The 14,702-nt window shown below is 50.7% G+C and overlaps 2 protein-coding genes and 1 long non-coding RNA gene across 4 annotated transcripts; 1 reads left to right on the forward strand and 2 right to left on the reverse strand.

Moving 5' to 3' along the window:
- Positions 1-433: 433 nt before the first annotated feature.
- Positions 434-4,501, reverse strand: rom1b (retinal outer segment membrane protein 1b). The gene is made up of 5 exons (XM_058063830.1): positions 3,862-4,501; positions 2,859-3,101; positions 2,381-2,568; positions 2,031-2,277; positions 434-1,700 (listed from the first exon to the last, which is right to left on the reverse strand). Exons 1-5 carry the CDS (start codon positions 4,009-4,011, stop codon positions 1,473-1,475), a joined length of 1,056 nt encoding a protein of 351 aa, XP_057919813.1. The 5' UTR covers positions 4,012-4,501; the 3' UTR covers positions 434-1,472.
- Positions 4,502-4,736: 235 nt separating this feature from the next.
- si:ch211-276i12.4 (uncharacterized) lies at positions 4,737-10,012 on the reverse strand. The gene is made up of 7 exons (XM_058063829.1): positions 9,514-10,012; positions 7,879-9,442; positions 7,419-7,447; positions 6,828-6,956; positions 6,407-6,473; positions 6,181-6,288; positions 4,737-5,863 (listed from the first exon to the last, which is right to left on the reverse strand). Exons 1-7 carry the CDS (start codon positions 9,606-9,608, stop codon positions 5,243-5,245), a joined length of 2,613 nt encoding a protein of 870 aa, XP_057919812.1. The 5' UTR covers positions 9,609-10,012; the 3' UTR covers positions 4,737-5,242.
- Positions 10,013-10,727: 715 nt separating this feature from the next.
- LOC131110198 (uncharacterized) lies at positions 10,728-14,327 on the forward strand. Of its 2 annotated transcripts, none has more exons than XR_009120857.1 (3): positions 10,728-12,083; positions 12,174-12,272; positions 12,754-14,327. It is a non-coding gene; the product is annotated as an uncharacterized LOC131110198 (long non-coding RNA). The 2 variants fall into 2 exon arrangements; XR_009120858.1 differs by having other exon boundaries at positions 10,729-12,083; positions 12,177-12,272.
- Positions 14,328-14,702: the final 375 nt, after the last annotated feature.

A 14,702-nucleotide genomic window follows, 5' to 3' on the forward strand; every position in this document is an offset into this window, starting at 1 on the left:
TTACTAAGTCACTATTTCGCTATTTTACTAAGTCATTATTTCACTTTCTCATAATGTCATGAGATTATTTTTACAAAATTGCTTTCTTTGTATTCTGACTTGTAAAAATGCTGCTATTTTTTTCCATTTCTGCCATTGTTTTTTTTAATTGCCCATGTAGTACATTTTCTTCTTGCAGTTAGGATGGTGTGCACCTCCACTTACACTGTGTGTGTGTGTGTGTGTGTGTGCCGTTACTGCCTGTGCAGCACTTGTGGGATAAAGTACACCTGGGATTATCTGATTGTTTCTGAGCTGCCAGCATAGACAAGATATCATATAGGATGGACACACACACACACACACACAGACACACACACACAGACACACACTGAGCCAGTTAATCCAGCCAGATAAGTCTATGTTGTGGTGTTTGTTTCCACGTAGAAAGGAAGAGCAGACGGTAGAAAGCGCTTGAAGAGGTCTAGCTTTAATGTGCCAAAATCGGGGCGGGAACATCAGCTTGCTAAGCGTTCCAGTGCAGGACAGTCTAAGCGCTGCGAGGCGGTGATTGATGCTGCGGACATCAGGCCAACTCTTCGTGTGAACTAAAGCGGCTAAAAGAAGGTCTTGAACGGCGGCGGCGGGGGCCACGTGTTGATGGGGCCTGATTGAAGCTCTCGGCCGCTGTGGCTGGAGCCTGGTCAAGCCTCCGTCCGGACTAGGGCTGTCAAAACAAAAGCAACGCCTCATTCATCTCCTTGGTTGCTTCCTAATATTCCGCGTCCTTAACGCATGCCACGCCTCTCTGTTATGACGCCCGACGCAGCCACAGAGGCGCCGCTCTTCCACGCCTTCCTTCTGACCTCAACACGTCCCCTCCTCACTGGCACCTCTACGGGCCAAGGTGCATTCACTGGCACTCTGACAATCACCACAGCGTGTGGGCCAAAGAAAAACAGGAAGTGGATATTTGTGTCTCTCACCATTTGCTGCATTTAAGTATGCTCGGAAATCCCATAATCCCGTCTACACTCAAAACATGGGTTGAAGTGACGTGCTGTCTTTCAATATACTAATATATACTAATATATATATATATACTAATATATACATGATCAGACGCGTCTTCTATATTTTAGCTTCCGTTTAGCCATCAATGCAGCATGTACTGTATATACCGGATACTGGAGTACTATGTACTGTATATACCGGATACCGTAGCACTATGTACTGTATATACCGGATACCGTAGTACTATGTACTGTATATACCGGATACCGTAGTACTATGTACTGTAGTCCTGTCATGTACCTTTCTCTTCATAAGGTACTGCAAAGGTGGGCGTGAGTGGCTAATGGAGGTGAATGCTGATTGGTGGGATGAAAATGTGGGCGGGTTTGACAGCCCTAGTCAGAAGCAGTAGGTGTTCTACCAGACACCAGGAACCCCCCCCCCCCCCCCCCCCACTTCCTCTTCTCTCCACAAGTCTTCTAGCTGGAAGAGGGAGGGGCCGCGTCCTTGTCTGCGGTGCCCTCGGCCGCACCGGGGTCCACCTGGCCAAACTTCATCAAGAGCAGAGCTTTGACTTTGACCTCCTCCAAGGTCTCCTTGACGCCCTTCTCCAGAAGGTAACCCTCGCTGTCGCCCTCCGGGTGCTCCTGAGCCATGGCGCCTTCCACGGAGGTCTGCAGGTAGCGCAGGCTGAGCAGGACTGACATCTGCACAGGAGAGAAGCCATGAAGGTCCTACGGTCAACTCAGGCCTACCTGAGCTAACATCCAACATATTTCATCACAATGAACGGGGGGGGGGGGGGGGTGAACAGTGAAAGCTGCAGACCCGTGTAGACCTATGGAGCATCTTCAGCTTCTTGCCTTCCCTTTCTGTGAAACCTTGTCTCCTACCATTACTGGCTTGTCCTTCATTTTGATGTTTCATCTTTTCTTAGCTTGTGAAATGACATCGCTGTCGTGCACCATCCTGAAGGTAGAGATGTTCCTCAAGGAGGAGGTAGAGCGTACGTGTCAGAGCGTACGAGTGTGCTCCACCTGTATGAGGATGACGGACAGCACGCCGGGCCCCGTGGAGTTCATCAGGTCCATGTAGTAGTCGATCAGAGCCTCCCTACAGCCGCGCTGGTACAGGTTGAGCTCCTCCTTCTGGAACTCATAGTTGTAGTGGGCGGCGTTGTCGGTCAGGCGGGTCTGCAGGCAGGGTCGTGGGGACGCAGGGTTGCAGCAGCTGAAGGGGACGCCGTCCAGCAGGAAGCGGCCATCGATGTTGCTACGGATACGACTAGAGAAGGGAAAGAAGGGAAAGAAGGGAAAGAAGGGAAGCGCTCACCAGTCAGTGTTTCATCTCTAACGTGACAAACGTCATCAGATGTGATGATGCTCACTCCTTGACGTCCTTAGACGTGTAGTCCAGGTATCTGTTGCTGACCCACTGCACCTCAAACCAGTCCCTGAAGTTGCTGTTTCCACAGCAGCGGAACTCCATCTGCAGACGATCGATGGTCTCCTTCTGGAAGCAGCGCCCCGGAACGTCCGTGTCCTTGTAGAAGCGGATGCCGTTCCTCAGACCGACCTGACAACACAGGAGGAGGTGCTTTCGTTTCATACACCGCTACACTGCTACACCCCGACAGCGCTACATTGCTACACTGCTGCACCTCTACACCGCGACACTACGACACCGCTACACACCTACATTGCTACACACCTACACTGCTACACCTCTACACCGCTATACTGCTACACACCTACACTACTACACCCCTACACTGCTACACCGCTACACCCCTGACATTGTTGCAGTGCTGGCCCCGGTCCAGTCAGGTTATGCTGGTGTTGTGAGTGCTTATTGTGGCATCCCACCTTCAGGGACTCCTCCAGGCGGCCCTGCAGGGCGTAGCTGAGCACCACCACGGTGATGAGCAGACAGCAGAGAAGCGCGGCCACGGCGTACCACCCCAGCAGGAGAACCTTCCAGCGTGGGAAACGACTCGGGTCCAAGGAGTCCTGGCACACGCGGCCAGCGACCCAGTTGGTGCCGATGGAGGCCAGGCCCACCAGCATGAGGATGTTGGGCACCACATGGATCTCTGTGTTGTCCATTACCTTTGGAGGGAACGATGGAAGGCAAAGGTAAGAGAAAATGAGCGGAAGTCAGCATGACTATGCTAGCAGCGGAGCGTAGATGTTGGCTTTCACGTTCATCTCGCTGATGAACGACGTCAACCCTCGTTCCTGTCCTTTCACCAGACGCTTTGCAAAAGAATGGATTGAAAGCATTTGAGGAGACACTCCTCAGTGTCTTCTCAGGGCTTGTGAAGGCCCGTCTTGTTTGCGTGCAGCCTTCATCGTACGTAAGTCGGGGCTGCAAATCAATAACACTCGCAGCAGCACCGTGATCAATAAGTGATCAATAACTGTCAGCTGCTTTGCTTGTGTGTCAATCAAACATCAACGACATGGCTATTCGCCTTTCATGTACTGAACCCGACCTCGTACCATCAACGCTTTCATTTGTGTGTATTGAAGTGGGCTAGGGGCGGACCAGTGGTGTCCCAGTGTGGCCCAGGGGCCATTTGTGGTCCATTGTAGAAATACAATTCAACCAAAAGAAAACCAGCAAAAATAAGGAATATAATATATTTATTGTAGAATATGTTGGACTCCTCTCATTGGCTGTTATGAATGTTATTTGTTGGCATCTCCAGGCTGTCCAAGCGTCTTCACATGCAGAGCCGTGCCATACGCTTGGTGCAAGCCAGGACAAGAACACTGGAACTTCTCACTGGCAAAGTCAGGTACTTTCTCATCTAGTCATATTTCTCATGAAACATGAATGAATTGTATTACTTTTATTGTTATTTACCTCCGCCCTACGGAGCAGCTCTATCTTCAGGTAGACCCCCAGAGAAAAGATGAAGGAGCCGCACATCACGGCCATCCAGGACAGGAGCCACAAGCCCTGGGCCAGACGCACTCGCCTCTGCTGGCTCAGCTGCATCTTCAGCAGCACCATGGCTCCTCAGCTCGCCTCCACACTCGGGACAGCAGGAGCGGCAGTGGGACGCGTCTCCTCGGAAGGCTCTGTCAATCCAGAGGTGGCATGAAAAGGAAAGGGGGGGAGGCGGCGGAGTAATCCAGCAGGTTGAGCTGATCTAAGTCAAGTTGTCCCAGGTGGAGCAGATAAGCTGGAGGACACGCTCAATCCCAGAGCATAATCCAAACGCATCCGTTCACTTGTTCACTTGAATGTTGGATTGGGATCCTTGGCTCATTCCAGACCAGTAGCAATGGGAAAAGTTCAAGTGGCTCTCATTTCCACAACTTTCCACTCGGGTGTCTGTGGTCTGCCCCCCTCCACTCCCACTCCCACCAAAGATTTCCTTCTCTCGGCGTGTCTTGCTGTCTCTTGCTGTCTGGAGCCCCAGTGGGTTTTTTGGGGGGGTTTCTTGGTTATTTACTGCACCCCCCTAAAGCGTGGTAGCCATGGTTGGAGGATGCAGAGAATGGCCAAAGTGGAGAGTATGGAGCCCTAATCCCCCCCAGATGAGATCCTATTAGGAGCCCGGGGCCAATGGGAAAGCAGGCCAGTGTCTGATCAGCAAACTTCTGATGCACATGGGTGGGGGGGGGGGGGGGGGGGGGGGCTCTTCCACCATGTAATCAGCATCTTCGCCATGTGGAGTCTGCTTGACGGACGTAAAAACACCATTGCTCCCACCAAGCTCTTCTTGGAGACGTCCAGCATCCCCAATCCCTCCTTTGTGTCCCGCCTGGCTTCATACCCGTCCGTATTCATCGACACGATCGTCATGGCATTCGAGTCATCTGACTACGTTTATTAGATGGTCACCTCAGCCACCCCATTCCTTCATCTATTCTCTGTAGATCTACCTACCTATCTACCTATCTATCTACCTATCTACCTATCTATCTACCTACCTACCTACCTATCTATCTATCTATCTATCTATCTATCTATCTATCTATCTACCTATCTACCTATCTACCTATCTAAGATCAATAAAATGTATTCATAAATATGATCCTAAACCTATGCAGGAAACATGGACAAAAGAGAGACATGGCTTCCAGAAGACCTGCCAATAATTGATCAGCTCCATGGCCAGAAGATGAACTAATGGCGGGAACGGACAACTAATGGAACAGAAATGAAATTCAACAAGAAACGAAAATAAGATTCCACAAAGCTGATATTGATGGCTGAGGATTTCCCTGTTATGAAATCAGCTGTTAGCCCACTCCGCCCCTTTGCCCCTTGACTGCTCCGCCCCCACCTCCCGCTTCTGGCCTCCAGCCGCCCCCCCACGGGTGTGCAGCTGCTGCAGGAACTCATCCAGGATCTGCTGTGCGGACGTGGAGGTCACGTCTCCAGCCGAGCCCTCAGCAGAGCGCCGGTGCTGACGTGTCTGCTGATCGTGAGCGTAGGTACTTTGTGGCGAGGCCGAGTAATTGGCCATGATTTTCTCATAGATGGCGGTGCTCATGTCCTCCAGCGGGCCTGCAGACAGCCACTTTTCCACCCCCGCTTGGGGCACAGTGGCGGTCAGGGCCGACTCTGTTAGGCGGTCGTGGGTGGCCTCCTCCGGGTTAGCCCTGTGAGCTGGCTGGAGGGCTGGTGGAGAGCTGGAAGAGGGGCTGGCAGAGGTGCTGGCAGAGTGGCTGGCAGAGTGGATGGAAGAGTGGATGGCAGAGTGGCTGGAAGAGTGGCTGGCAGAGTGGATGGAAGAGTGGATGGCAGAGGGGCTGGAAGAGTGGCTGGCAGAGTGGATGGCAGGAGCAGGCGGAGTCAGAAACTGGGCGGAGTTGAAGTGCTTCAGCAGTAATTCCTTCATCAGGGAGGGAAGCTATAAAAAAAAGTGTGATGAAGAGGTTGACAAGGCCAGGATTGTCCTGACAGGTGTGAAGGGTGAAGCGGGGGGGGGGGGGGGGGGGGGTATGATGAATATGATGTAAAGGTAGGACTATGCAGGAATATGTAGTAGTACTTGCACACGGTTACATCGATACACATCTGAGCGTGTCAATCACCCCCCAGCGTGGTTATCTTTGTCAAGGTGTCCCTTTCTGATGCGGCTACTGCTGGTGGGGGGGTCTGCGTGATGTGGGTGGGGTATTAGCCTGGCTGTGTGCCGACGTGGCCGGCAGGGGGCGGCATGCTCACATTGATGTTCTCCAGCGTAGCGATGGTCCTGTGAGCGTCTTCTAGCTCCGAGCTCAGCTGGGACACACGATTGAGAAGATACTTCCTCTCACCGCTTATGCTCTCCGACTGTGTGCACAGAGAGAGAGAAGACGAAGAAGTATTGGCAGAAGTATTGTCAGAAGTATTGGCGAGGGACAAAGCTGTGATTTGACACCAAGACAAGGGGCCGCTTGTGTTTTCTCACCGCTATTTGCAAGTGTTCCCCCAGCAGGTGGTTGGCCTGCCTGCTTCCGGAGTGTGTCTCCAGGAGGCTGCAGGACAGAAAGAACCAAGAAGCTTTTACATCCTTGTGCTCCTGTTGCCGGCAGGCAGGAAGTCTCGTTTGCTGACTCGTGCAGCGTGTTCCACAGATCAATCAATCCATAGTGGCTGTTCTATAATGACTCCATTGATCAGCAGAGAGCATACGGCTCTCTGTGGGTGGAATTGAGCGGACTGGACTTTGCCGTGAGGTAGCGTAAATGCCACTGTGTTTTATTCTACATGATAGTACTCCATCTACATACAATACTGCATTTCATACGCTATTCTCTTCTCTATTGGCTTCCATTACACATCAACATACGGTTTGGAAATGGCGCCTTTCATTGATTATCCTTCCAAACCTTTTATATTTCTCTTTCACATTGCTGAGTTCGTCCCTGGTCCTCTGCAGCTCCGACTCCAGGCTCTCAATGCAGACCACGGTCTGCAGCAAATTCTGGTGGAGATCAGTATTCTCCTCCTGAAGCACACTCAACACAGAACGAGGAGGATGGCGAGTCATTTGGAGGAAAGGTACCGCGCACATTCAAGTATAAGCAAAATCACTAACGCAGAAAAAACAAGATAGTACTTTGCCATTCTTTCCTTAGTACCTTGCCTTTATTCCCTTAGTACCTTGCCTTTATTCCCTTAGTACCTTGCCTTTATTTCCTTAGTACCTTGCCTTTATTTCCTTAGTACCTTGCCTTTATTCCCTTAGTACCTTGCCTTTATTTTTGAAGTAAATGTTAGTTTTTGAAACTGACATGGGCATGTGTAGAATTGTCTCATTGTTGACATGAAGCAGCTTAAATGACAATAATTGATATATGAATGGAATATGAAGATGTGATGGGAATTTTTCTTGGAGATGAATCAAGTATCTACCGTATCCATCTACGGTAACTACCAATTCATCAATTATATATATTAGGGAGAGATCTTTTACTTACTGAAGCTGCTGAGAATCCCACAGCCTGTCCTGTAGAGAGGAGGACAAAGAAGAAGAGAAGAGATCTGTGATGGAAATCAAAAGCATCTCCTATCACATGGACGCATGAGGGCCATTCATAAAACAACATCCCGTATTGCTCAACAGACAGTCGGCTTGTCCTGAGTAAAGAGCCAGAGCTGAGTCAAATGTGCCTGATTTGACCAAACTGAGTCATCGGAGTTAGTTTTCCCAGCCTACCATCATTGACGTAGAAGCCAAGGCCGACATGGACAAAGTCGGCGTGACTCCAGGATGGCTCGCTGCATCGGCGAAGGGGACGCTACGGTAGATTTGCTATCCTTTGTGTGTTTACTCTTTGATTGTTCTTTGGGGATTATCGCTATGGTCAGAATTTCCCCACACGAAGCCAGCAAGACCATCAAATGGAAGAAGTTTAGTAAACATGGAGATGAACTCACTCTGCATTGCTTTGAGTTGAGCAAATTCTCGGAATGGTGGCGTCCGCTCTGCTCCACGCTGTGACTGCTGGCAGGAGAAGTTGTGTCTGGAGTCCTGGATGAGTCTGACTTACCGGATGAAGACTCCGATCCGAGGCCCGTTCTTGCACCCTGAGCCGAGGAAGGTGGCGAGGTGCTCGACCTTGAGCAAGAGTGCCCTTGATGAAGTTGAGGGAAGCGCTGGCTGTGTGTGCTATGCAGGGCGGTGGGCTGCTTGCCGTGGTGGTGCCGCGGTTTGGGCTGGCTAGGTTCAGGGCCGGTTCCGGTTCCGGTTGGGTGGGGACCATATCTTCCGTGCCCGTCCTCAGACAAGGAGCCACCGATGGGTGACATCCTCTTGTCTTTACGGCTTCTTCCATGGTTAGCCTTGTGACTGGGGGGGAAGTGGTGGTGATGAGGCGGGGGGCTACCATGGTGGCTGCGAGATGCATATGAGAGCAGTCTGTCAGGATTGGAGCAGTCCGAGTATTTTCTGGAGACGCCACAAGCACCTTTCTCCTGCCTGTTGTTGCTGTTGGGATACTGTTCCCTCTCTTCGGCAGAGCTCCTCCTGTTCTTCTTCGGTGGGAGTTGGGGCTTGACGGGGTCGAGTGTTGGCTCCGGCGCACACGTCGTGTCGCTGCTTGTGTTATTGCTCATGCCAAGCATGGTGAGATACGATGGACTTATCACCTGCTTTGTTATCTCATCCAGGAAAGCTGAAAATTGCAACTTTCCCTGAAGGAAATTTTCCCTGGCTCGCTCTATCTCCGATTGGTCCGCCGCCGTCCCCGTCTGTCTGCTGCGATCCTGTTGTTTGGGAACTCTGGGCGATAAGACCTCCATCGACTTAGCTTTGCGTATGTCGGCATCAGGCTCTTTGTTCTTGAGGATTCCTTTGCTGGGAAGCTGGCTGGATGACACGGCTCTCTTGGGGCCCCTGGAAACTCCCAAGAGGAGGTCTTCGTTGCTGAAAGCCAAGCTTCGACTCAAACTTGAAGCCTTGTACAGATGCCGGCCGTCTGGTGCCTTGCATTGCTTTCTGCCATTGCGGCTTTCGTTCACCTTCAGGAGGCCCTCCTCACTCCTGCTGTGACTCCGGTCAAGGGGCGAAAAGTCAGCCCTCGCCGTCTGTTGTGGGCTCCCACCAATGTGACTCCCAGCACTCCCGTTGCGGCCGTGCCGAATTGTAGCAAAGACAATCGGCTCACTGCTGTTGTCTTCCCGGAAAACCCTGCGGACGTCCGGGATGTTGGAGCAGGACAGAGAATGCTGCGGGCGTTCGGCGTGGCGAAGAGAGAAGGGATCGGTGGAGCTGGCCTCCGTGTACCAGGATGACGAGGAGAAGGACGAAGAGGAGGAAGAAAGGGAAGAGGAGGAGGCTCTGGAGAGAGATCCAGGAGTGTCCTGGTTGTAAAGTATCTCATCCTCGTCCTTGTGAGGAGTTTGTTGCATTTGATGGCGGTGAGTGTTGTTGAGGAGACGGCGGTGGCGGTGGCCTTGGTTTTCTTCCTGATTTCCATCAGCATCATCAAAGAGTGTAAACCTGTGACACAACAAATCTTCAACATGCTTCATTGCAGTTTCCAATGAACAAATGGTGCTGTGTCATCCTACCTGTGCGACTCCGGGTCTTTGGGACGGTGGTACTTCCGCTGTTCCACCTCACCTTGGCCGGAGGGGCTGTGAAGAGGCCTGAAAAACTTCTCCATGACCTGTCTCTTCCCTGGTGGCAGGCGATTGATGCCGACTTGTTGGAGGCTGCTGTACGGAGGCCACGGATGGGGGTCTGTGCTCGCGCCGCTCCGATGCTCCAGTTTCTCACTGGCGACTGCTCTGTCTGTGAGGCAACAACCTGTTGACTCTTTGCTTCAGCCTTGAGTGTGCTCCTACAAAAATGTGCATGCTAACAGTGTAGATCCATGTCTACCTTCTATGGATAGCTCTGTCTTCTTCATCACGGGGCTGCGGAGAGATGGAATGGAGAAACTCCTGCATGCATGCTGGCTTGCTTTTATCGTGCCTGACGTACCAAGTGGGAGCTTATTGGATTGACTGAAAGAGGGCGTTCAATCCAACAGATGATCAAAGTCGGACATTTGGAAACGTGATCAATACCAGAATTCGATAAACGGGCTGATGTAACCGGTTGTACCTAAAAGTAAGCACGTTATTTGGCTTGTGCATCACGTGACTGCGTCAGCATTGACTTCATCCCGTTCATAATCGCCAGATTGATGAGCTGAGCCTAACGCATCCACAGGACAGCCCCCGGGGCCTGTGGGATCAATGACATTGAATCATGCTGAGGACAGTTATGTAAAAGAAGGCTTTTGTAGCCCACACCCCCTGTTGGACACCCCTGACAGATATGGCCTGACACTTTGCAAATGTGCATGCGTGGGGCGTGGCTTGCAGCGTCATAGCAGGAAGTGGGTGAAAGATAGGATTGCCCAGGCTTGATGACCCCCCCCCCCCCCCCAGCATTGATTTATTCCTGCAAATGATGTTTTCTCATCTTCCTATGCCAGTGACACGCGGGGACAATGAGGTGCTCCTCCACGGGAGATACGTCATGAATCTGCAGCCATTCTTACATTTTGGTTTGTTTGGTGCCTGAGATTATTTCCAGATTGAAATTATTTAGATTATTTCTAGTTGAAATCCCAATAAGCTTTACCTGGTTAAGTAGAGGTATAATACAAAAAATAAACCTGATTGTTCTCTAATGTTCCTTTTGTCACAAAAGGCACATCACTGCAGCAAATCAAGTACAGTCATGTGAAAATGTGGTTGCATCCGGTTTTGGAGGCCTCTCGTGCAACACCGGAAGATTAGTCCGCGCAGCGTGACGTCAGCTGTTGGTCTTGTCCGTCCTTTTCTGCCATGTCGTTTACTTCCTCAAGCGTGCACGGTTAACTATACACTACTATTTAATTTTTGCTGTGACAATTCGGTGAATGGTCATAACATGAAACGTTGTCGGTCGACAAAGGGGTGCTACTTTTCATGACGAACGGATACGTGACCAAAACACCGGAAGTGAATAAATAGCTCCGGCCGCTCCACCCCAACGCCTGAGACCGCCGTCAGCTAGCGTGATTGCCAGGTGAAAGCTTGCTTTTTCTGATATTTTACATGCGGTATTTCAATGTTCGAGTATTTCAATGCAGTCGAGGAGGCCACTGAACGTGTAGACGTTTTATCTGCTAGCTGTTGTGTTTTTCGACTCCGCTTCCTTTAGCCGTGTTTACCAGCCTTACAGTCGGCTAAGTGTCGTGTTTTGGCAGCTGTATCGGCGGCAAATGAAGTGGTTTTAGGGTGGTCTGAGGTCGTAGTCACGTGACAAAGAGGACCCCCCCCCCCCCCCCCCCCCCGCCCAGCCATGGAAACAATGTTTTCAAACTGAAATGATCCTTTCATCCTTAGGGAGAATATTCCTATAAAGCATTGTTGCCTGCAGCTGTACTAGGCGGCCTTTGCTTCTTGCCACCATGGTGAGATCCATAGAGCTCTCCGAGGCCTCCAGAATGGAGATTGTCCAAGCGTATGCGTCTGGCAAAGGATATAAAAAGATCTCCAAACAATTTGAAATCAGCACTTCCACCATAAGGAAAATCATTTACAAATGGAAAACCAGTAAAACGACGGCCAACAGGCCTCGGTCCGGCCGGCCTAGCAAGTTCAGCGCATCGGCAGACTGCAAGATGCTCAAAGAACTCTCCAAAAATCCCCAAATGTCATCACGGGACCTGCAGGAAGCTCTTGCTGCAGTTGATGTCAGAGTGCACGCGTCCACCATCAGAAAGAGGCTACACAAGTTTGAATATGCGTGGGAGGCGTGTGAGAAGGAAAGCCTTTCTGTCCAAGAACAACCTGACCAGACTGAAGAACGTCTAGCCCAAGGGTCTCCAGCAGATGGCTCGCAAGCTACCAGTAGCTCAACACAGTAGCTGTCCTCGTGGGACCGCCTCATCGTGTACATAATGAACCTTTCTCTTTCCATATGGAATGACAACTGGACTTGTTCTTCTTCGGTGTTTTGGGGAGAGCTGATCAGAAAGCTTCTGACCGTTTCAAAAAGGAAACATTGGTGCCTGTCAAAGTACGACTCTGGCCCGGGACCCGAGGACCCGGGACCCGAGGACCCGGGAGGATGATTCTTCAGCACAACTTGACAAGTGCAGGTACGTACGAGCCACTCTTTTACAGTTATTGTTAATGAGGTTAGCAGTTACCTGTGTATTGTGTACTATACATTCTTCTACATCCTTTAGTAGTAGTTCCAGGATACCATGCCCTGCGAGGATTTCCCTTTTCTCATCCATCTTCAACACCACTGAGCAGACTCGCAGCATCCAGCCGGCGTGTTCTTGGTAAGTTTAGTCAGTGTACATGTGGGGATGGACGTTCACTGGCAGAAAGTAGATGAAGTACTGCAATAGGACCAATTCATCCTGCAAGAAGTAGTGCTGCAATAGGATCAGGTCACCCTGCAGGAAGAAGTACTGCAATAGGACCAATTCATCCTGCAAGAAGTAGTGCTGCAATAGGATCAGGTCACCTACTGCAAGAGTTTGTGTATAGTACTTGTGCAGTACTATACATTGGCCACCAGGTGAAACGTGACGGCCAAGTAGGCTGAAACAGAATCATGCTAATGTTAAAGGCTACTGTTGGGACCGCAACCCACACTCACTTCCTGTGCGCCTGGCATAGAGGTCCCCCAGGGAACAGGAGTTTTTATTTAGGCGACCAGAGGTTGTCTTTCCGCCGGTGGGAATGTTGGCAGGTGAATGCAGGAAGTGATGACATTCCCATGATGACATCTGTGGTTGGTCTTCCCGCTGCTTCCAGACTCCACCCGGCCGCCGTGTGTTCCGGTGACACTGCTGACGGGCCCCCAAGATGACTTCAAGGTCTACTTTGCCGAGGGAGGCTGCTCGCCACGCTGACCCGACCCCTGCCAAGGACAACTCATCATGGGGTCTGTGAGAGCTCCGCTTGGTCTGGTTCCTCACCTGGTTTTGTTTGTCCTGGCTGGCCTAACGGGGGCATTAAAGCTCCAGCAACGTAGCCCAAGTCAAGTCCTGGGGGTCTTGTTGGCCTGTGAGGGAAGGATGGAACATGACATGAACATGGGATGGGTGAAGCGGAAGCTGCTGTTCCTACCAGGGCCGGCCTACATGGACCAGAAAGTCATATCCCATATATCTACGTACCATATCTGGCCCCGTACTTTCCTTTTCAGTTTAGACTAACTCCTAGGCAAACGTGCGTGTCAGGGTGATGATTCAAATAAATACGTACCATGAGGATGCTTATTTCAATGTTAGGACTTCATGCAGGATGCTCATTCAATGGATGCTTCGTAAACAATGTTCACGAGGAACGCAGCAGGAGCACGGCGGACATCACACACATTCCTCATGGTGGAGTTTGTACCACGTTTTATCTGTACTGCTCTGGATTGGAAGTACCTCCATATTAAAGAGTTACTGCTTACTCCTTGCCCACTTCTTCCACCCAGACATGCTAGCCTGTTAGCTTCGACTGAGCCTCCTCGCTCCTCCCTCCATCATGCAGGCATCAGGGAGATACAGCTCAAATCCAGTCTATCTCCGTATCACCCATATGTTGGGTTTGATATCTCGCTTAAAGCAAATGTGGATAGTCCTACCTCACCTGTGGTACGAGTGTCTGGTACAAGCCATCAAATGAGTTTTCTCCCTATGGTGGCTGGGCTCTCCTTCAGAGAAGATGAGAAGCACTGTCATCCAGGACAAAGTACGCATTGAGAGAGCCAGATGAGGTGGCTGGAGCATCCTCTAGGTCCTAGCAGTAGTTCTACACTTCATCAAGCACCGGTTACCTCAAAACACCATGACTGCACAAGACTGGACAACGCGTCTCTGCCACAGCCAAGCAAGCTTGGTACTCGTCTTATGGAGCACGCGTCCGTGGTAGACACCATGGCCTGCGTGTTTCCTCCCACGTTCCAAAAGCATGGATCGTCCATGGCTATGACTGATCGTCTATACGTGGCTTGCCCTGAGCTGGTAGCCAACCCAGGGTGTAACCCACCTCGCCCAAAGTCAGCTGGGATAGGCTCTGGCATACCCCTAGTGAGGAAGAAGCGGCTTAGAAGATGGATGCATGTGGTTGGACAGCAGCAGGAAATGGAAGCTGAGAGGTAGGCATGGATGAAAGATGGACTCTTGTCCATGGTGACTGCATTCCCGGCCACCACTGGTGGAGTGAATGACTGACATCCTGGAGCAGGGAGAACTACATGTACCCACAGACCACATTCGTGTCATGGTGGCTTTGCAGTATTTTCATCACTTCTAGAACTGCTACTATAGTAATAAATATTGTTACAGGAATACATTTGCACGTGTTTTTTTTTATCTAGCTAAATTTGTAGGTGAGGACTTTGTATCAACTGGTTACATTAGTGTGGTTATGTGCCTAGATGACCAGCAGGAGGCAGCATGTTCACATGAAGATGAACCGGGAGTGGTTTGTATCAACTGGTTAAGTTAGTGTGGTTATGTGCCTAGATGACCAGCAGGGGGCAGCATGTTCACATGAAGATGAACCGGGAGTGGTTTGTATCAACTGGTTAAGTTAGTGTGGTTATGTGCCTAGATGACCAGCAGGGGGCAGCATGTTCACATGAAGATGAACCGGGAGTGGTTTGTATCAACTGATGACGTTAGTGTGGTCGTGTGCTTAGATGACCAGCAGCTATTACTGTATGTTCCGCATATTGACAGATATACTCACTTCCATGAGGTGTTACA

Source organism: Doryrhamphus excisus, chromosome 23 (genome assembly GCF_030265055.1).
Source record: "Doryrhamphus excisus isolate RoL2022-K1 chromosome 23, RoL_Dexc_1.0, whole genome shotgun sequence".
Taxonomy (NCBI): domain Eukaryota; kingdom Metazoa; phylum Chordata; class Actinopteri; order Syngnathiformes; family Syngnathidae; genus Doryrhamphus; species Doryrhamphus excisus.

Excerpts from the sequence above, each read along its gene's own strand:
- rom1b (XM_058063830.1), bottom strand. The coding sequence starts at position 4,011 with ATGGTGCTGCTGAAGATGCAGCTGAGCCAGCAGAGGCGAGTGCGTCTG. Across the intron at positions 3,102-3,861 it reads AGCTGCTCCGTAGGGCGGAG|GTAATGGACAACACAGAGAT; the intron begins GTAAATAACAAT and ends TTCCCTCCAAAG. Across the intron at positions 2,569-2,858 it reads GCCTGGAGGAGTCCCTGAAG|GTCGGTCTGAGGAACGGCAT; the intron begins GTGGGATGCCAC and ends CTGTGTTGTCAG.
- si:ch211-276i12.4 (XM_058063829.1), bottom strand. The coding sequence starts at position 9,608 with ATGGAGAAGTTTTTCAGGCCTCTTCACAGCCCCTCCGGCCAAGGTGAG. Across the intron at positions 6,474-6,827 it reads GTGAAAGAGAAATATAAAAG|CCTCCTGGAGACACACTCCG; the intron begins GTTTGGAAGGAT and ends TCTGTCCTGCAG. Across the intron at positions 5,864-6,180 it reads CTACGCTGGAGAACATCAAT|CTTCCCTCCCTGATGAAGGA; the intron begins GTGAGCATGCCG and ends TTTTTTTTATAG.